Here is a 21167-nt window from a genome sequence, read left to right as displayed (position 1 = left end):
TGATGGTGTCAGACCACCCAAGCCATGACGACACCTCCTACCCCCTCCCATGAGATAGGTGGTTCCTACTGCAATGCCCCTCCTTACAGGACAACTTCGCCATGAAGAAGGTAGGGAGAAAGACAGCTGATCAAGGGGGGGGGGGGGGCAGGCAGTACAGGGGCAGCCTGGCAATGCTGCCTAAGCCAGCAGAAGGTGAAGGCCACCAGTGATGTCTTGCAGTACCCCCGAAAATAGGCACCAAGAAAGCACTCCACCCACAGCCCTGTCTAGTCATGAGAAAACATCAGACAAATCCAAACTGGAGGACATTCCTGAAGACACTAGACAGTGTTCCCCAGGTCTGCCATGGTCATGAAAAGCAAGGACTGTGGAACTGTCCTCAACCACAGGAGACAGGGGAGGCATGAGCACTGGATGTGATGTAGGAGCTTGGATTGAATCCTGGAGCAGTAAAAGGACCAGAGTGGAAAACAGGTGAAATCCACATAAAGTCCAGATTCAGTTAATAATAATGTACCAATATCAGTTTTTTAGCTGTGACAGGGGCAGTAATGTTTGGTGTGAACCGTGGGAAAAGCCGGATGAGGGTATCTGTATTATCTTTACCACTTTTCTGTAAATCTAAATTATTCCCTCCCCCAAAAAAGTGTATTTAATTAAAAAGAGTGAGAGAGAGAGAAAGAGAAGCAGATGCCAGAAATAAAACAAGTCTCATGAGTTTGGGGGTTAGGGAGGGGAGGATTTCTATTTGGCCCAGTGCATATATCCCCCAGCTTCTAGAACTGAGCCTGGCACACTATAGGGTCCCAATAGATATATTCAGTGACCAACTGGCTCCACCACTACAGCCCACTCCTGCCTGCTGCCAGGGGCTCCAAAGACCAGCTCCAGCTGCTCCCCGGTGGAATGGCTGCACCCCTCTGCTTGGCTCCGCAGCAGGGGCTCACTAGCCGTAATCTCCTGCCCCACAGATGTGTATGGTGACAGGAAACTATCATCCAGGCCCGGCCTCCTCTACAGTGACCCAGAATCCCTCCAAGGCTTTCAGAGAGACAAACTGTAAACACAACTAACTAGATGGCAGGTAACATTGGCCGTAGCAACTCCTGGCTAGACATGTCTCCAAAGGCAAGGGAAACAAAGGCAAAAAATGAACAAGTGAGACCTCATCAAGATAAAAAGCTTTTGCACAGCAAAGGAGACAGTCAACAAAACTAAAAAGTCAATCTACAGAATGGGAGAAGATATCTGCAAATGAAACATCAGATAAAGGGCTAGTATCCAAATCTAGAAAGAGCTTATCAAACTCGACACCCAAAGAACAAATAATCCAATCAAGAAACAGGCAGAAGACCTGAACAGACATTTCTCCAAAGAAGACATACAAATGGCCAGCAAACACATGAAAAAATGTTCAACATCACTCAGCATGAGAGAAATATAAATCAAAACTACAATGAGATACCACCTCACAGCAGTCAGAATGGCTAAAATTAACTCAGGAAACAACAGGTGTTGGTGAGGATGCAGAGAAAGGGGAACCCTCTTACACTGTTGGTAGAAATGCAAGCTGGTACAGCCACTCTGGAAAATAGTATGAAGGTTCCTCAAAAAGTTAAAAATAGAGCTACCCTACCACACAGCAATTGCACTACTAGGTATCTACCCCAAAGATACAAATGTTGGGATCCAAAAGGAGATTTGCACCCCAATGTTTATAGCAACAATGTCCACAATAGCCAAACAATGGAAAGAGCCCAGGTGTCCACCAACAGATGAATGGATAAAGAAGAGGTGGTATATATATATATATATATATATATATATATATACACACACACACACACACACACACACACACACACAACAGAATACTACTCAGCCATCAAAAAAAATGAAATCTTGCCATTTGCAACAATGTGGATGGAACTGGAGGGTATTATGCTAAGTGAAATAAGTCAATCAGAGAAAGTCAATTATCATATGATTTCACTCATGTGGAATTTAAGAAACAAAACAGAGGAGCATAGGGGAAGGAAGGGGGGAAAAAGCAAGACAAAATCAGAGAGGGAGATAAACCATAAGAGACTCAATCAGAAAAAACCAACTGAGGATCACTGGAGGGGAAGGGAGTAGGGGAAGAGGTCACTGGGTGATGGGCATCGAGGACAGCACATGATGTAATGAGCACTGGGTGTTATAGAAGACTGATGAATCACTGAACTCTACCTCTGAAACTAATAATATATATGTTAATTGATTTTTAAAAAAAGAAAAGATGACAGATAACATCAGGCATGTCCATGGAGTGGCCTGCCAAAATTCAAGGTGACAACACGTACCTCCAGGGCACAAGAGTATGGTTAAGAAAGTCAACTCTGGGGGAAGCCTGGGTGGCTCAGCGGCCTTCGGCCCAGGGCGTGATCCTGGAGTCCCGGGATCGAGTCCTGTGTCGGGCTCCCAGTCCTGTGTGCGGGCTCCCGGCATGGAGCCTCCTTCTCCCTCTGCCTGTGTCTCTGCCTCTCTCTCTCTCTATGTCTATCATGAATAAATAAATAAAATCTTTAAAAAAAAGAAAGAAAGAAAGAAAGCAAGCTCTGGCATCACAGATGAGCCCTCAAGTCTCAGCTGTGTTACCCGCAGTTTGTGTGACCTTAGTCATGTCCTGTCCCTTCTTTCTGCCCAGCAGCCTCACCAGACAAAAGGGAATAAAAAATGGCTCCTACCCAACGTGGTGATCAACTGAGGGAATCCAAGAAAGCCCATTAGCCTAAATGGGGACTATCATGGGCACTCTTGTTATCACAACACAGTCCTGCGAAGGTCACCTGCAAGATATGCCCTGGAAGCTAAAGATATTAAAGGATCTGGAGCAAGGGAGTATTACTTAGCCCCGGGACTGCTGGAGAGGAAGGCAAGGTCCAGTGGCAGAACTGGCGGGGTCGTCCCATCACCACCCAGAGGAAGGAAGCCCCAGGCCTCAAGGCTACCTCTGCCCACACCCATGGATCCCTCACTTCTCTGCCTCGGGCTCCAAGTCCACCAGTCCACCTCCAAGAGTCCAGGGGCTCTGCCCCAAGTCCTGTCCATCCAGCCAGCATGTGGTCACACTGGTATGTGTGACACACAGATGGCATGCTGCCAGCCACAGGCCCTTGTCAGCTCTAGGAAGGCGTTGGTTTGACCCAGTATCATGTTCAACAAAAATAAAATTAGAAATGATTACTAACTGTTTTCACACAATTTATAAGATTTTCATCATTTCCTGAAAAACTGGGGAATCTGAGGAGCAACCAACCACAGAGTCTCATTGGAGCTGCCCCTTCCCAGTGGAGTGTTGCTTTCCCATGGGCTACAGCACAGCCTGCACCAAATCACCCACCAAAATGGCTTCAGGGTATGTGACCAACCAATCATTTCCTCTCACCATAGATCTATATATAAACATTTCTCCCAAGACGTACGAATGGCTGACAGGTGCATGAAAAGCTGTTCATCATCATTGATGGTCAGGGAAATGCAAATCAAAACCACAATGAGATAGCACCTCACACCTGCTAGGATGGCCACCATCAGACAGAAGTGTTGTCCAGGATGTGGACAAAGAGGAACGCTTGTATACTGTTGGTGGGAATGCAAAGTGATGCAGCTGCTCTGGACAAAAGTGTGGAGGCTCCTCAGAAAGTTAAAAATAGAAACTTCCTAGGATCCAGCAATCTCACAACTGGGTATTTATCCAAAAGAGCTGAAACCAGGGTCCTGAAGAGATGATCTGCACCCCAAGCTCAAGGCAGCATTCATCACAATAGCCAAGATGGGGAGACAACCTAAATGCCCATGGACAGATGAACGGATCAAGAAAATGTGGTACAGACACACAGTAGAGTATTCTTCAGCCTTAAAAAAAGAAAACCCTGCCATGTGCAATGATATGGATTAACCTTGAGGGTGTTCTGCTAAGTGAAACAAGCTAGTCACAGGAGGAGAGATATGACCTGACATGCCCTTACATGCAGTATCTGACAGAATGAAACCTGTAAAATTAGGGAGTAGAATAGTGGGTGCCGGGGCTGGGGAGAGGGGGCAACAGGGAGTTGCTCTTCGAGGAGTCTAAAGTTCCAGTCATACGAGATGAGTAAGTCCTAGAGATCTTCTGTACAACCTATAGTTAACAATACTGCAAGCTTAAAAATTTGTTAAGAGGGCAGATCTCATCTTAAGTGTTCCACCATAATTTTTAAAAAACTGAAGTAGTGTGACCACAGAGTCATGGTGTGCGAATTTCTCACAGTGAAAGAACTGTTCTGTATCTACACAGGGGAAGGGGGTGGTTATATGAGATGATGCCTTGAATTTCATAGAAGAGTACACCAAAAGTCCATTTTTTGTATGTTAATTTAAAAAAGAAAATAAATTACTAATAACTGTGTCTATATTGTGGAGCCAGAGTGACTTTTAAATCCAATGACATGACGGGCACAGCACTCCACCCACAAGCTGAGGAACCATCAGGCATTACTAGCTAAGATTATCATTGCCTTCTTTCCTCCTCCAAAGAGATTCCAGCCCTGGGCTGGAATGCAAGACAGAAAATCTAATGCCACGAAGGGGTTTCTGCCACCAACACCAGGACCCAGTGTTTCAGGGACCTGTGACTGTACTTTGGTTTCGTAACAGCCAGGCCTCTCATCTCCAGCAGGGTTTCCACCTTTTTGGAGAAACAGAACATTGATTCCACTTCAGAGGGATCATGCTTCCTGTCCAGCTGTGCTGTCCCGTGGGTTACAGGAGCAAGGGGCTCCAGGGGAAGGATTACACTGGCAGGGGTACCAGTCCCCAGGGGCCCCTTGATGCACCAGCTGTGTGATTCATCATCTCTGAGGTCCATTTCCCTGAATGTAGAATAGGAACAATAAAGCCCACTCAGGGTGAGTAGATTTGCAAAGCACCTCCATATCCCCTCGCTCTCGGCAGTACAGGGAACCCTGAGTTTCTCCTGCCTCTCCCAGGGGTCAAGACTCTTAAAAACACATACTAGTGATAGAGGTGGTGTTTTTTTTCCTGTCCTATACTTTTTCTGCATATAATGTTAAAACTGACAACAGACAATTAAGCTAATTCCTACTTCCTTAAAGGATCAATTAGGGCTGTTTCCCATGCTATATTCTGAGAAATGGTACAGGGCGCCCTGTGAACAACAGGGTGGCTTTGACGATAGTTTGGCAAAAGCTGGGCTGAACCAAGTGACTCCACTCCCTCTCATGCAGGACTTCTCAGAGCCTTTAGGAAGGTACACACGTCATGAATCTCTAAGCAAGGGACACAGTATGCAGCACAGACTGGGAGATCCTGTGTCAAGTCAGTCAAATAGGGCAGGGCTTTGGGAACTGTACACCACATCCAAATCACCTGGGGAGCTTATTAATTTGGGGTGGATACTGAGATTCTGCAATCCCCAGAGGTTCACAGGTGATGCTGAAGCTGCTGGTCTGGGACCACACTCCGAAGAGCAAGGGCATAGATGGAAAGGTATCGACCACTTGACTGGTGAGGGAGGAACAGTCCCAGAGTAGGGAGGTGGCTTGCTGAAGGTCACATGGGAGTGACAGGTGGGACCAGATTCCACTCCCAGCCTTCCCTCCAAGCTGCCCTAGAGCTCTCAGCTCTGCTTCCTATTGCTTCTCCCAATTTTAACCATCTCCTATCACCACTGTGCAATGGAGTCATGTGAGGGCCTTTAAAAGAACACTGATACCTGATCCCCCACCCTCAGAGCCCCATCATTGGGTCTGGAGTGTAGCCTGACTTGGGGGACTTTTTAAAAACTCCTCCAGTGATCCCAACTCACAGCCAGTGTCAAGGGCCACTGATGTAGAGGTGGTGGGTAAGTCTCACCCAAATGCCCTCCTCAGACCCTGCCTGCCCCTCTAAAGCATGAAGAAAACCACCTAGCAGCAACTCCAGAATAAAACATAAGGATCACCAGTTGGGAAACGGCACTTAACAAGGCCACAGCTGGCCACAGCACTGTCTCAAGATATTAGGTATCACAGTCAGGAACCCAAACTGCCTTGAGAGGAGAGATTTCCATCTCATCACATGTCCAGAGGTGCAGGTAAACATATGCTCTATGCCTGAAAGCCCCAGGGGCCAATGTGGGAAAACCTGGACCCTCCAGAGTACGATGCTCCAAGTTAGTGTAAGACTGTTAGTGGGCATCTTTTTCTTTTTAAGATTTTATTTATTTATTCATGAGAGACAGAGAGAGAGAGAGAGAGAGAGAGAGAGGCAGAAGACACGGGCAGAGGGAGAAGCAGGCTCCCCCTGGGGAGCCTGATGAAGGACTCGATCTCAAGACCGAGGGATCACGCCTGAGCCAAAGGCAGATGCTCAACCACTGAGCCACCCAGGCATTCTATTACTGGGTGTCTTTAAAGACAATTTCTGAATCAGATGTCAGGCCAAATGAGGCTGGTTAAAAAAAAAAAAAAAAAAAAAAGGATCCCTGGGTGGCGCAGTGGTTTAGCGCCTGCCTTTGGCCCAGGGCACGATCCTGGAGACCCGGGATCAAATCCCACGTCGGGCTCCCGGTGCATGGAGCCTGCTTCACCCTCTGCCTATGTCTCTGCCTCTCTCTCTCACTGTGTGCCTATCATAAAAAAAAAAAAAAAAAAAAAAATTTAAAAAAAAAAGTAAGAAAGAAAGAGCGAGCTGATGACTTTAAGCTTAATGATCCCTGTAAGGAAAGAATTAGAGATGAGAAAGCCACTGAATCCAATCAGAGAAGATTTCCATTCTCTCTGAACTTGGTGAATGAAAGGGGAAAAGCTTTAGAGATGAGCCTACAGCTGACAAGTGGGGCTCTGGAGCCAGATTCAACCCTAGAACCTTCTGCGGACCCACACTGCTCCTGACTCTGCTGCATCTCAGTGGCTCACCTATAAAGGGGGACGACACCACTGTCTGCCTTGTAGGGGTGCTGTGGGGTTAAATGAGTTGGTATATGTGACATCCTTGGAACAGTGTCAGGTGCTAGTAAGTGCTCAATAAACAAAATACAGACTTCATTTTCACATCATGTTTCCTCTGGTCTAATCTTCATTTCCCTTTTGACCTCATTTTTAAGCCCATTTATGTTTTTAAAAAATTGTAAAATAGAGGTACCTGGGTGGCTCAGTCAGTTAAGCATCCAACTCTTGATTTTGGCTCAGCTCATGATCTCAGGGTCGTGGGATGAGGCCTCACATCAGGCTCCATGCTCAGCATGGAGTGTGCTTAAGTTTCTCTCTTTGTCCAGAACCCTCCGCCCATGTACTCTCACTTGCTCTCTCCCTCTCTCTCAAATAAATAAATAAATCTTTAAAAAAATTGTTGGAAAGTATGTGTTTCTGTCAGCTTCCCCAAGTTCCTTCTGGAATGAGGCAGGGTAGAACTAGACACTCATGTTAACTAACTGCTGAGCATTAACTATGTGCTCAGAGCCCCCTGAGCTGGGGCTTAGCTTGGTGCAGGGAGTGAGGGGGGCCTCCCTCAGACAAAGCCACATGAGGAGCTGAGGAATTCATACTTGATCCTCAGAGCAAGGACCCTGTTTGAAGGTTGAAATCAGGACATGAGAAAATCAGGTTAACTGTGGAAAGCTCACTACGGAAAAAAGAAAAAAACAGGTCAACTTCGGAAAGCTCACTCAGGGTTCTCTCAAGAAGGTCTGGGGTCTCCTGGAGGAAGGCTTGAAGCAATGGAGGCCGAACCAAGGCACTGCTGGAGGGCGGGGGGAGGGCTGGCATCATGGGCATGTGACCTATGCAGTTATGTAGGATCCAAGCTCTGAGGGATCCATGCTTATTTTAATGCTCTGGTGTCACTGTCGTGAAATCCTCAACACTTTTCCAACAAGGGGTTCTGCATTTTCATTTTGCACTCGGCCCTATAGATTACATGGTGGGCCCTACCTTACAGAGATACCTCTCGCCTCTACATCTACCCTACCAGGTGAAGCAGTAAAGGTTATCACTTATCTTTAAAAAGAAGCTGAAGCTCTGAGAAGGTAAACTAATTGTCCCATGGCTTGGCTGGTCAGCAACAGGGTGGCAGCATACCCAGGGCTTAGGGCTTCAGCTCCGGGGCCTCCACTGTGGGAAAGCTGGTCATCTCCGCCCCGTCTGAAAGCAGTACCCAGGCTCCTCTGGGAACCACCCCCCACCCCCACCTCAAGCTGAATGGGAGGTAGGTGCTACTGACCCCTGCCAGCCGGAACTGGGTATGGTCAGAGCCAACACCCACGGATCTGGGTCATATGGCCAGTTCCACAACAGCAGCCAGCCAGTGATTAATGAAACAATTCAACAGGAGCAAAGCAAACACAAGTTATCTTTGCAGCCCCAGGATCCTGCCTCCTCCAACCCCCAGAAACAGTTTAGAGAGAGCAAATTCAAGGAAGGAAGGGAAAATTCTCCACCAATAGCTCAAAATCTGCCCAGTAAAGGAAGAGTTGGCGTACCAAAATCACACCTTGTCTTTGACTTCCTTTGAACAGACCTGGAGAGACATTTCCAAGGGCGTGTCTGGCCCAGATGCTGTTCCAGGCACTGGAATTAGGATAGGGAAGAAAAGAGATAACAATCTTTGGCCTAGGGGGCTCATGTTTTAAGGGGAGGGGGAAAGAGAATGAGCATGATAATTAAAGTGAATTACACAGTGTTAGGAAATACAGGTGCTTACATGAAATAATACAAATAATGAAAATAGTGGTCAAAATATATTGGGTGCTTACTGTGTCTAAAATGCTTTACACACATGGACTCGTTTAATCCTCTCAACAATGGGTACTGTTCTCGTGCCCATTTCACAGACAGGGGAACACACAGGAGGTAAGCTGCACAAGGTCCCATATGCGCTGAGAAAAAAAGGAGTATTGATAAGAAAGGGCAAGAGGGCAAGAGACTGCTATCCCCTCCTCTCCCCGCCTCCTCCTGATTCTGGCTAGTTGTATGGCGAGCAAAACAGGCAGGAAACCTGGTTTATCTTCCAGGCCTCACACTGGAGAGAGTGTCCAATCGCAGTAGGCCCCTCTCCATTCCCCAACAGTTCTTAAGAGATCGGACCGGTGGTGGGACCCTCCAAGAGTTCCCTTTTCTCCCAGAGTTAGCTAACAGCCGCTGAGTTCAAATCTCAACTCCATCAGTTCACCCCTATATGGCTCTGGGCAAAAAGCTTCTATGGGCAGCCTCTCATTCCTTTGATTTAAAATGAAGATTAAAACTCCCTCTCAGAAGACATAGACATGGCCAATATGCACATGAGAAAATGCTCTGCATCACTTGCCATCAGGGAAATACAAATCAAAACCACAATGAGATCCCAACTCACACCAGTGAGAATGGGGAAAATTAACAAGGCAGGAAACCAGAAATGCTGGAGAGGATGCGGAGAAAAGGGAACCCTCCTACACTGTTGGTGGGAATGTGAACTGGTGCAGCCACTCTGGAAAACTGTGTGGAGGTTCCTCAAAGAGTTAAAAATAGACCTGCCCTACGACCCAGCAATTGCACTGTTAGGGATTTACCCCAAAGATTCAGATGCAATGAAACGCCGGGGCACCTGCACCCCGATGTTTCTAGCAGCCATGTCCATAAAAGCCAAACTGTGGAAGGAGCCTCGGTGTCCATCGAAAGATGAATGGATAAAGAAGATGTGGTTTATGTATACAATGGAATATTACTCAGCCATTAGAAATGACAAATACCCACCATTTGCTTCGACGTGGATGGAACTGGAGGGTATTATGCTGAGTGAAGTAAGTCAATTGGAGAAGGACAAACAATGTATGTTCTCATTCATTTGGGGAATATAAATAATAGCGAAAGGGAATATAAGGGAAGGGAGAAGAAATGTGTGGGAAATGTCAGAAAGGGAGACAGAACATAAAGACTCCTAACTCTGGGAAACAAACTAGGGGTGGTGGAAGGGGAGGAGGGCGGGGGGTGGGGGTGAGTGGGTGACAGGCACTGAGGGGGACACTTGAGGGGATGAGCACTGGGTGTTATTCTGTATGTTGGTAAATTGAACACCAATAAAAAATTAAAAAAAAAAAACTCCCTCTCATAGGTGACAAGGGAACAGACATCAAGTCTTCAGAGCCTGTACAGGGGTAGACACCCCACTCCTGGGACCTGCGATGCCCTCCTTCCCTTCTCTGCAGTGCTGAGAGGGCAGGGCCACACGTACCCAGCTCTGTACTGTGGGCCACGTGGCAGAGGGCCGAGCAGGGTAAACATCTGATGAATGAACACTGAAGAGGAAGAAGGTAGGTGGAATGGTGGAACCTTCCTTAGAAACTGAACCCCAGGGTTAGCATCTTAAAAAGTCTGGGTTCTCAGTACAAGTGGCTTGTCCTCCAAAGCACAAATACAAAGGGGTGATATCTATTCCCTCTATTCTGTGGTAAGCCCAAGCCCTCAAGAAAATGTATTAAAACAATACCTCATTAAGCAGGGGACCCCAGGCACCTGGGCACTCCAAACCTCCAACTCAACGGGCATCAGGTTGGAAGCTGTGCATGATCTGGGACTCTGGCCCACCCCTCAGTCTAGTTCCCATGAGGTCCAAGGCAAGACCCTCAGCCTGAAGCTTCAACTTCCTCCTAAGGGGTTAGGTGCAGAGTGAAAGGATGAAATGACCAAAAGCGGTAGTTTCCCCAACAAGGTCAAAAATCACTGAAACCTACTAAATCATAGGAGGGGGGTGGAGTCCAGTAATCTTAATTATCAGACTGGTAAGGGGAGGCATTGTGGAACCAGGAAACCATGTGCCAACCATAGCTCTTGTGGCCCGCTGTTAATTGTCAGTATAAGGACTGTCCCTTGTTCCATCGGAGGAACTTTCCTTCTCTGAAACCGCCCTGGATCTGCAAGCATTTGTCTGAGATCCTGGTGCCAGCCTCTGGGCTTCATGGAAGGGGCAGGAGGAAGTCGGTAGATGTCTGTCTGCCACATGGCATAGGTGCCGGGGAAAGGCTGGAGTACCACATCAACCAGCGCATGGAGGTCACTGCCAGGCTTTCTTCCTGGGAAGGCTGTCACTTTACCCTGACTTCACTCTTACCTGTAGAGAGGGAAGGGGCAGGTAAGGAGGAAGAGTTCCCCCGGGGAGGTAGGCATCAGAATCCCTATTTATGGGCGAAGAAATGGCCTTACGAAACTCCTCATCTCCTGACATCCTACGTCTGAACTCTAAACCCTACAAGACTCTGAATTAAATGCTTCTCATGCAACCAATCCTCATGGGTAAGGACCTTATTTTAGCTCCAACCTGCAGGTAGTGAATTTTAGAGATACTGAGAGGGTTCAGACGCTTGCCCAAATCACTCTGTAGCACAGCTTCGGGGAAGTCTGAACCTAGAGGCTTCATCCCTAACTTCTAGAATATACGGAGCCGCTCAGTGGAGGGAGCAGAGCCAGGATTCTAATCCAGCTCTTCCCCGCACTGAAGCCCTGCTATTTTCCTGGCCAGACCCCCACAATGTCACTGCCTCAGGCAAGGGCATCCCCTGGGACCCCGTACCTCAGAGGAAAGTCTGGCGGGGACCCTTCCCAGGCAGGATCTCCGAAGGCCTAGCCTAGCACAACTGCGTGGACCATGAGGCAGCTGGACCCCACAAAGGACCCATTGTAGAGACTGCAGGAAGCCAAGGCCAGGCCAGGCCAGGCCCTCTGGGGAGCCCTGCCCGTGGCTCCTGACCTCCTCCCCTTCCCATGGTGCCCCCATACTCAGCACAGGACCGGGCCGGCAGAGGCCTCCAGTTCTGCCTAGGCTGGGGCGGCCTCAGTCTGTGGAAACCTAAAACCCTGCAGCTGCTGCCGGGCGGTACGGGGCAGCGGACCCCTGCGGATCCCTGGGCGCTCCTTGGAGGTGCCCGGGGCGCACCTGTCAGTAGGGGTGGGGTCCGCGACCGGAGGCTCCGTAAGGGCAGGAGCGGGCGGCTCGTTCGCTCCCCGCTGGGCTGCGCGGGTAGTTAATGGGGGCAGCCGCGGCGGCTCTGCGCGGTGTCCGGGCCGGCTGGGGAGGGGGCTCGGCGGAGGGAAGGGGTGCGGCGGCCGGGAGGCGGGTGCTTCGCCTCCCGCTGCACGAGGGGGCCCCCCGAGGCTCCGGCCGGCTTTGTGTGCAGCGGGGGGCCCGCCCCGGTCGCCGAGCGCCTGCCGAGGCGTGCGCCGGGCTGGGGGCCGCTCCCGCGAGGTGCCCGGGGCCCCTGCGGCCGCGCCCGCCACACTCACCTCCTGAAGTCAAAGGGCATCGTGCCGCCGCCGCCGGGGTGGGAGCGCTGCAGACGGGGGGACGGGGGGACGGGGGCCCGCGGCGCCGCGTGCGTCCCAGCCCGCTGCCAACGCCTCCTCCCGCCGCCCCGCCCCCGCCGGCCGCCCCCGCCCCGCCCCCGCCCCGACACCCGCCGCTCGCCTCCCGCCGCCGGGAAGTGACGCTCCGCGCAGCCCATTGGGCGCTGCCCCGCCCCCGGCCGCCCCTTCCGCCGCCCGGTTAAAGGGGCCCGCGGGCCGGAGGGGGAGGGGCGGGCCTCCGGGGCCGGGGCCGGGGCCGGGGCGCGCGGGGGGCGCGCGGGGGGCGCGCGGGGGGCGCGCGGGGGGCGCGCGGCGGGCTCCTTGGGAGCCGCCCACTGTGTTTTCCTTCCCTTCTCCCCAAGCCTCGGCCTTGCGGAGCTCTTTTGCATCCGTGACACAGTTACCTTGAGTTGTGAGGACTGAATGAATGAATAATCCAGATTTGGGTCGCGCACAGCGTCTAGCTCTAAGAAGGGAGGAGGTCGGCAGTCCTAGACTCATGAAGTGGATCTACCATTTATTTCCCTGCTGTGCCTCTCTGGGAGAGACACTTGGCAACTCTGAGCCCCCACTGCTTTCCACGTCTGCCCAAAGAGACCGATGACATTTGAAGGTTTTTTTTTCTGGGGGTCGGATGAGAAAGCTGGGAGACTGGCTTAGTGCCGTACCTGGCACCCGGTAAGGGCTCCGTCAGCCCAGGTGATTGCGATGGACCACCTGGCTGCCTCTGCTAACACTCTTCCACTTAGGGCTCATCCGAACGGTTTTCACTGAGAGCTGGCTGTGAGCCAGGTCCCTACAGGGCAGGCCGGTTGTCTCACGCAGATTGCAACCTGCTCTGTGACTTGGCCCCCCACACACACCTCGCTGAGCCTCAGCTTCAACCTGCAAAATTCACAGATAGTCAGCATCTCCCTCCAGGATGGGTGGATTAGAGGAGATGGTAGTTGAGGTAACACAAGACTGGAATAAAGGAAACTACTTCTGAACTTCCCCTGGGGTAGTGTCGCTGGCCCCCGCCTCCGAGGTTTCTGTCACAGGGCTTGAAGAATCCCAGGGGAGGCAGGTGCGCGCTCAGGATCTAAAAGCAGGACCAGAGGGCAGTTTCCTCATCTATAAATAGAGGAAAATCACGGTACCTGTTCCTCTGGGAGGATTCAGAATGCACAGTGCCAGCACTGGGTCTGGCGGGGTGGGAGCAATGAACCGAAATCTTCCCCTGGAGCATACACAATGGCCTGACCAGCTGCCTCTCCCTCTCTCTCACCTCCAGCATTTCTTTCTTTCTTTCTTTCTTTCTTTCTTTCTTTCTTTCTTTCTTTCATTCATTCATTCAACAAGTGGCCTGGCAGTTTGGAGAGAAGGAAATTATCCTGAACCGGAAGTCTAGAACGGCAGGAAGGTGTGAGGTCCTTGTGTGGCCCGCCACCAGGCTCAAACCACTCTTTGCTGGGCCTGTACAGGAAGGGAGTCACACAGAGGTAGCTTTTGATCACATGTAACCCCACCTCAAAATGTGGTCCACAGTCTCTCCGGTTGTAGTCCACAGGCCAGCTGCTTGGGCATCATGGAGCAAATTCTGGGTGTGCATTTAGTATGATCTCCGGGAGATTTGTTGGCACATCTAAGTTTGAGAGAGGTGCTGCTGCAAAGGACCTTGTTCCTGGAAGCCAAGAGGGGTAGGGTTTGCTTGGGCTATTCTTTTTGCCTGGAGCACTTCCTTTTTTGTCTCTCACCCTGCTACATGGGCAGTCCCCCAGGACCTATTCTCCCTTTCTTCATAACTGTAAACCATGTGAACAGCACCCAGACCTTGGAGCCATACCACATGGGTTCAGGGTTCATGTTCCAGCTTCTCCACTTACTGACCCGTTCCCCCATTTGTAAGTGTATCTCAGTTTCCCCGCTTGTAAAATGGGGGCAATAGTAGTACCTTCCTCACAGGTCTATTGTGAAGATGAAATGAGTTGATATGTGTCAAGGGCTTAGGACTGTGCCTGACATAGAGTAATGCAAAATAGGGTTGACTGTCAGTATTATTTTTCCATGGTGATGGAGCTCCAATTTTTGGCTGGTCATATAGGTGCTCAGAATAAAAGTTGCATTTTTCAACTCCCTTGCGACTGACTAGGTGTGGCCATGTGACTAAGTTCTGGCCATTGAGATGTATGGGGGAAGCATCTTGTGGCAGCCAGAGGGATAGATGGTAAATATTACCCTCTCCTTTCTCCATATGGCTGCCCAGAATATGGATGCCACCATCCTGAACCACCTGGTGAAGGTCATACAGAGCAGAGCAACAAGATAGAAGGAACCTGGATCCCTGTCATTGAGTGGCACAGTATATGCCCTCAAACATCTTCCCAGACATCTAAGCGAGAGAGAAATAAGCATCCCTATTGTTTAAGCTGTTTAAGCTACCTTTATTTTGGATTTTCAGGCATTTGCATCTAAACCTAATGCTTATACACCTGTTCAGACTGGTGAAGTACTCAACAGCTCAAATATTATATGCAGAATTGGCCAGGCTCCCCGTTATATGTTCACATGGCACCTTGGGAGAGTATGTCACAATTTGTGAGTATTGTTAATTGGCTAATATCTACCTTCCCATCCTGACTGGAAGCTCTCCAGGGAGGATAGATGGCTGTTTGCTCACTCTTATATTCCAGCATCCAACCAGGGCCTGCACATGGCAGAGGTACAATGACTATATGTCAAAGGCTGCATAGAGGCTTCCCAGGGAAGTAGGCCTTCCCACTGAATAGAGAGGATGGGGAGGGAGCACATCCACAAGGATCTCTAGGGGCTGTTGGGGGTCTTTAAGTAGACCAGGCTGCTAGTCCCAGGTAATTCATCTCCCCAAAAGACTAAGATGGGACTAAGGACATCAGATTATGTGGGAAAGCTCTGGATCTCTTTGACCTAAGGAGTGACTTAAAGTTGGGTTTTAGGATTACTAATCTTGTAGGACCCTATGGTAGCCAGCCACCAATGTTCTTCATCTGAAGTTCCCATGCCTTGTGCAATCCTCCCACAACAAACAGGACTGACTTGGGTAACCAACAGGACATTGCAGAAATGACAGTGTATAACTCCTGAGCCAAAGTCACAAAGGGCATTAAGGCTTCCACTTAGGCTCTCTTGAATCACTTATTCTGGAGGAAGCCAGCTTCTTTGTCACAAAGATACTCAAGCCCCACATAGAGGAGTCCGTGTGGCCAGGAGCTGAGGCTTTCCATCATTGGCCACGTGAGTGAGCCATGCTGGAAGGGAATCCTTAGTCCCAGTCAAATCTTCAAAGCTACATTTCTGACCTATAGCCTAACTACAGCTTCACAAAACACCCTGAGCCAGAACCACCAAGCCAAGCTGCCTCTGAATTCCTGGCCCTTAGAAACTATGTGAGATAATAAATGCTCATTTTAAGCTACGAAGTTGTGGGTCATTGATTACTCAGTGGTAAAATTAATACAGGCTCTATCCCCATTTGGTTTTCTATAAATACCTTCTTTTTTTTTAAGATTTTATTTTACTTATTCATGAGAGACACACAGAGAGAGGCAGAGACATAGAAAGAAGGAGAAGCAGGCTCCCCGCTCCCCAGAGCCCGATACAGGATTCGATCCCTGGATCCCAAGGATCATGACCTGAACCAAAGTCAGACGCTCAATCACTGAACCACCCAGGTGCCACCTGTTTTTCTATCAATACCTTCTCCTTGCCTTCCTCCACCTCACCCCCAGCTGGCCAGTCAGACAGTAGTCTAGCTGAGTGACCTGGACACATTGCTTAACTAGTTGGGTGTCTGAGTATGGAATGAAGGATAATAATACCTTATGCTACCTTTAAGGGCAGGAAGCCTTTAAAATTTCCACACTAATCAATCCACCTTCTGGTATTCATACCCTTGTGTAATCTCTTTCCTTAGCACATAAATTGGACTTATTGACTCACTTCTAAGGAACCGAATATAGCAGGAGAAATGGCATGTTATTCCTAAGACTGTTTAGAAAGAGGTGGTGACATCTGTCTTCTCCCTCTTGCTGTTGCTTGCATGGGTTGCCCTGGGCAAGCCAGCCATGCTGTGAGGCAGCCTTTGGAGAGGCCCGTGGGAGTTAGCCGGCCTGTGAGAGGCCCTTGTGAATCTCCTGAGACCTGACAACAGCCTGTAAATGAGCTAGGAAATGGATCCTGCAGCCTCAGCTGAGCCTTGAGGTTATTGTGGCCCTGGTGGGCAGCTGGATCGGCCCAGCGGCATCTGTCTGACCTGTGTTTGGATCCTGGGAGATTAACAGGTGTTTGTTGCTTTAAGCTATGAAGTTTGAGGTGATTTGTTATACAGCATAACAAATACGTGGTCCTAAAAGTATACTGTGAAAATGAAGTAACATGTGTCTAGCATGCAGCAGGTGCTAATTAAATGATTGCTAAATGAATCAATCAATAAACAAATGGGGACACCTGGGTGGCTCAGTGATTGAGCATCTGCCTTTGGCTCAGGTCTTGATCCCGGGATCCTGGGATTGAGTCCCATATCAGACTCCCTGTGGGGAGCCTGCTTCTCATTCTGCCTATGTCTCTGCCTCTGTACGTCTCTCATGAATAAATAAACAAAATCTTTTTTAAAAAAAAATCCATAAACAAATGAATGTTCAATAACATAGAATGTTCCCTGAATCCAAATGCTCATTTGTCTCCACCCCCCTCCTGCCCAACACATTACCAAAAGGTGTTTTAAGCAGGGGAATGGCCAGCTCAGATTTCCTTTTCTGTAATGGGAGATTGGTTTGTGTTCCATGGGTGAGGCTGGTTTGCTGTGGTCTGGATGGAGAGAGATTAAGAAATAATAATCTTTTGTCAGCTCAGAGAGGTCTTAAGGGTAACTTAGTCCTCTGAACAAACAACTCTTCTTTCTTGCTCTATTCAAATCTCCTCACCAACTAGAAGACATTCATTCATTATGACTTATTCACTGAACACCTCTTGATGATAGGACCTCTGGATGAACATGACACATGCCTGCTTTCAAGAAGTCAGGGAGGAGGTGAACAACAGTGTGGTATCAATACAAAAAGCCAGGGTCAGGGTACTAATTCCTTGTGCAGATACAGCTTCATGTGGTAAGCATCATGGTATAGGCAGTACCAGAGGTCCCGGGAGGCCAGGGAGGGGTCCGTGATTGCCTCCATAGGGATGAAATGGTCTGAACTCTTTCAGCTGAAGGTGAAATAAATCATCTCAAAACAATGCACACTGTCTCAGGGAGAAGAAATCCAGGGGTAGATTTGGGTTTCAGGCACAGTTGGATCTAGGCACATTGCATCAGGAATCTGTCTCCATCCTAGTCTCATCTTTCTTCTTCTGACTTCATTTCAAGGTAGCCTTGCCCTTTGTGGTGGCAAAATGTCTGCCTGAAGCCCCAGGTTGACATTTTCCTGCTCAGCAACTTCAGCAGATGATGATGACCAGTTTCCTGATACCTCCAGCAAAGTCTCCTGGGTTGATCCACAAGCACCTGGCTTAGGTCTCAGCCCTGACCTGTGGCTCCTGGAGAATGGAGTGTGCTGAACACCAGCCTCTAGTGCTTGGAGTGGAATTAGACTCATCCTTCACACACCTATTCAGACGGGAGAAGGGTGGCTTCCTAAAGAAACCCTAGATGGGAAGGTTTCTGGGATAGATGGGAAGGATGCTAGGAGGCAAAATCACCAGGTATCTTATCTAGGGATCAGGGAATGTTAGCTGGACAGGTAACCATGTGTGCAGAGGGGGGATGTGTCTCCTGCCTCAGCACCAACCTCTGTATCCTACACAGGTGCACATTTGGTGGGAGGATACATGGGTGCGGTGTGTTCAGTGTTCCCATTTTGTATTAAGTGCCCAAGTGTTCCCCCACAGCTATGCAGGAAACTACTTGGTCACCAGCCCCTGGCAGATAACGTTATAGCATTTTCTTTCTTTCTTTTTTCTTTAATTTTTTTAAAGATTTATTTATTTATTTATTTATTTATTTATTTATTTATTTATTTATTTATTTACAGAGACACACACACAGAGAGAGAGAGAGAGAGAGAGAGAGAGAGGCAGAGACATAGGCAGAGGGAGAAGCAGGCTCCATGCAGGGAGCCCAATGTGGGACTCCATCAGGGGTCCCCAGGATCACGCTCTGGGCTGAAGGCAGCACTAAACCCTGAGCCACCCAGGGCTGCCCCGTTATAGCATTTTCAATGCACATGAGGAAATCTCAATTCTTTGGATTCTCTTTTTCTGAGCCTCACCTTCTTCCTTTTTCATGAGTCGTCACTCTACCTCTGAATCCAGATAAATCTAGGCGGGTCTGATTTCTCATGGGAGGTGCAGTTCAGTCTTATGTCTTCCTTGTGATCCATTTGCCTGACCTCTTTCTCCTTGGCACATTAACTGTTCACTGAGCTCCTGCTCCATGAGTCTCAAAACCCGATGCGCTTTGTAGTGTGCTAGCCTGTGTTTCAGGCTCCTCCATTCTCCTGTCTGTGTGACCCTGGGAAAGTTTCTGAACCACTCTGTGCCTCAATTTGCTCATTGGTAAACTGGGTTAGTAGTGCTCATATCATATTAAATGCCTTGATAGGGGTCAGCACATAGTATAGGTCAGTAAAATTGCAATTTGCCCACACCCCTCCACTCTGAGAACCCTAGGGAGGGTGAATGCAAAGATAGTGGCATTTGGTCCAGCAGAAAGGAGGGCTTTGTGTTACACACATAGAGTGGACCTCTGGTCAGCCGAGGGTGTGGCCTTTCATCCACACTTTTCAAGAGCTATGAAGGTCACCTGTCTGAGGTCTGAGGTCTCCCCCAGACGGTGCTAGCTTCTGCCTCCAGGAGTCACCTCCACAAGCCATGTGACTCAATGCCACCTGCTCACTTTCTTTATCTCTTTCTGACCCAGAGCTCACCTGGACCCTTTCCTTCATTGTCTATGGTGTGGCTTGAGGTGGGGTGGCGGGGTGGGGCCTGTACAGCCGACACTCAGTTGTGCCCCCACCCCTGAGGGCTTCTCTCTCCATTCCCGTTCCTCAGCTGGACCTGGAAAGGCCTTCATATGGCCTAAAGCATGCATTTGTGTCACAGCATATGGGTATCTCCATGCGTTGGCAGTGCTGACGTCTAACCCGGAGCAGGTAGGTCTGTTCCCCAACTGATGACTGTGCCATGCTTCCTCAAGGTGAGCTGGGGATTGGCAGAGTGTCAAACCAACTTTGAGGAGGAAATAGAATAGGGAGGTCTGGGTGTGGCTCCATGTCACTGAAGCAAGTCCCTTCAGCTCCCTGAACCTCAACCTCTTTCTGTGTAAACTGGGGATCTTTGAGGAGTAGAGGTCATTTGTTCATTCATTTGAAAGTCAATGATGCACCTGTGAACAAGACAAGCATGCATGTGTTTAGCACCCCCTAAATAGTGATAAATATACCAAAGTCCAATAATAATATGTTCTCGGTGTCCCCAGCCAGGTCCACACATTTTCCAAGGAGCCTGCAAAGAGAGAAAGTCCAAATTAAAACCTGGTTCACCGTGACCCCCAGAGTTGCCTGACAAGAGATGAGGTCAAAGGTGGAAGAGAAAGCTCTGAGCTCAGAGAGCAGGATCCTACGCCTAGCTCAGCTGGTTCCTTTCTGCATCACCATGGGGTCCTCTCAGTCCCTGCTGTAGCCTTAATTTCCTCCTCTGCAAAATGAACGTGGCACCCAGGTCACAGGATAGTTGACAAGGTCAAGTGTTTATCCTGTGGTTGTATCAGAGCCCCCAGGACTTTCAATCTGGTTCTAGCTGGATCTCAAGTCTCCTCCCCTCTCTGGTCTCAGGGCCTTATCGGTGAAGTGAGGAGATCTGTGGGAACAACCAAGGCGTCTCCTTGCTGTATGAGTTTATTCTTTTTTTTTTTTTTTTCATTTTCTTCTCCTTTCCAAAACAAGTACATTCTTAGCAGACCCTAGATGTGGCTTCCTACTGAGTTAAATTCAAGAAATCCTGACTGAGCCCCAGGAGGTGTCTGGGTATTAGGAGTATAGATGTCAGCTGGGCCCTCCTCTCCAGAAGAGCCAGCCCATCAAATGACCTCCTTATGCCCTGCCCACCCTCTCACGAGTCATATAGTCCTCAAGAACTCTAATCTGGCCTAAATCAGAGTTATTAAAGTAGAATTAGCTTTCATGATTTCTTTTGTTTTCATAAACAAATTAAAAGAATAGTAATTACTTAATTTAAAAACTAACCTATGAAAAGACATTCAAACAGGAGAAAGAGTCCACAGTGAAGAGTAAAGCCTCTCGTCCCCCCCACTCCCCAGCAGAGGTGACCACTGCTGAAAGTTTTCTTTACTGGACTGGGTGGCTGGTGATGATCTCAGACTTTCCCTGGAAAGAAAATGAACGCAGACATCTCTCTGCTTTCCCAGCCAAATGCTCTGAGGCCAGAAAGGAGGAACAAGATTGGGAACTTCCCGAGAAGTTGAGGGTCCACCAAAAGGCCAGAGGGACGGTAGTGTCCTCCGGGGGCCTGCTGGGAACCAAGGTCAGTCCTCTGGGTGGGCTCAGGGGAGATTTTGGGGTCACAGTTTGGCTAAAAGAGACCTTCAACCCACTTCCAAGAGACCCACTAACCTTGTCAGAGAAGGTCTTCTACAAATATTTGTTGAGTGACTGTGATAGGCCTCCAACTAGGATTAGAATTAGGGTGAATTAGGAAATAGAACTGGAAAGACCCCAAATCTTACTATGGAGGCAGGCAACAGGGGGAGAACATTGGCTGCAAATCTACTCTCTGACAAGGGCTTTTGTCAGGCTATTTTCA

At 49.0% G+C, this 21167-nt stretch overlaps 1 protein-coding gene across 2 annotated transcripts in view; it reads right to left on the bottom strand.

The window, feature by feature from the left end:
* Positions 1–12410, bottom strand: part of ERGIC1 (endoplasmic reticulum-golgi intermediate compartment 1) — a 106636-nt gene extending 94226 nt beyond the window's left edge. Inside the window, exon 1 of one of the 2 annotated variants that reach the window (XM_055324891.1) lies at positions 12276–12410. In XM_055324891.1, coding sequence (XP_055180866.1) covers positions 12276–12295 — 20 coding nt within the window. In that variant the 5' untranslated portion in view covers positions 12296–12410. Of the gene's footprint in view, positions 1–10485; positions 11107–12275 lie in introns of those variants that run through there. The other variant, XM_055324890.1, reaches the window with a different exon arrangement.
* Between the last annotated feature and the right edge of the window lie 8757 nt (positions 12411–21167).

The sequence above is a fragment of the Nyctereutes procyonoides genome, unplaced genomic scaffold (assembly GCF_905146905.1).
Source record: "Nyctereutes procyonoides isolate TBG_1078 unplaced genomic scaffold, NYPRO_anot_genome, whole genome shotgun sequence".
In the NCBI taxonomy this organism is placed as follows: Eukaryota; Metazoa; Chordata; class Mammalia; order Carnivora; family Canidae; genus Nyctereutes; species Nyctereutes procyonoides.
This window is presented reverse-complemented; position numbering and strand designations above follow the sequence as displayed.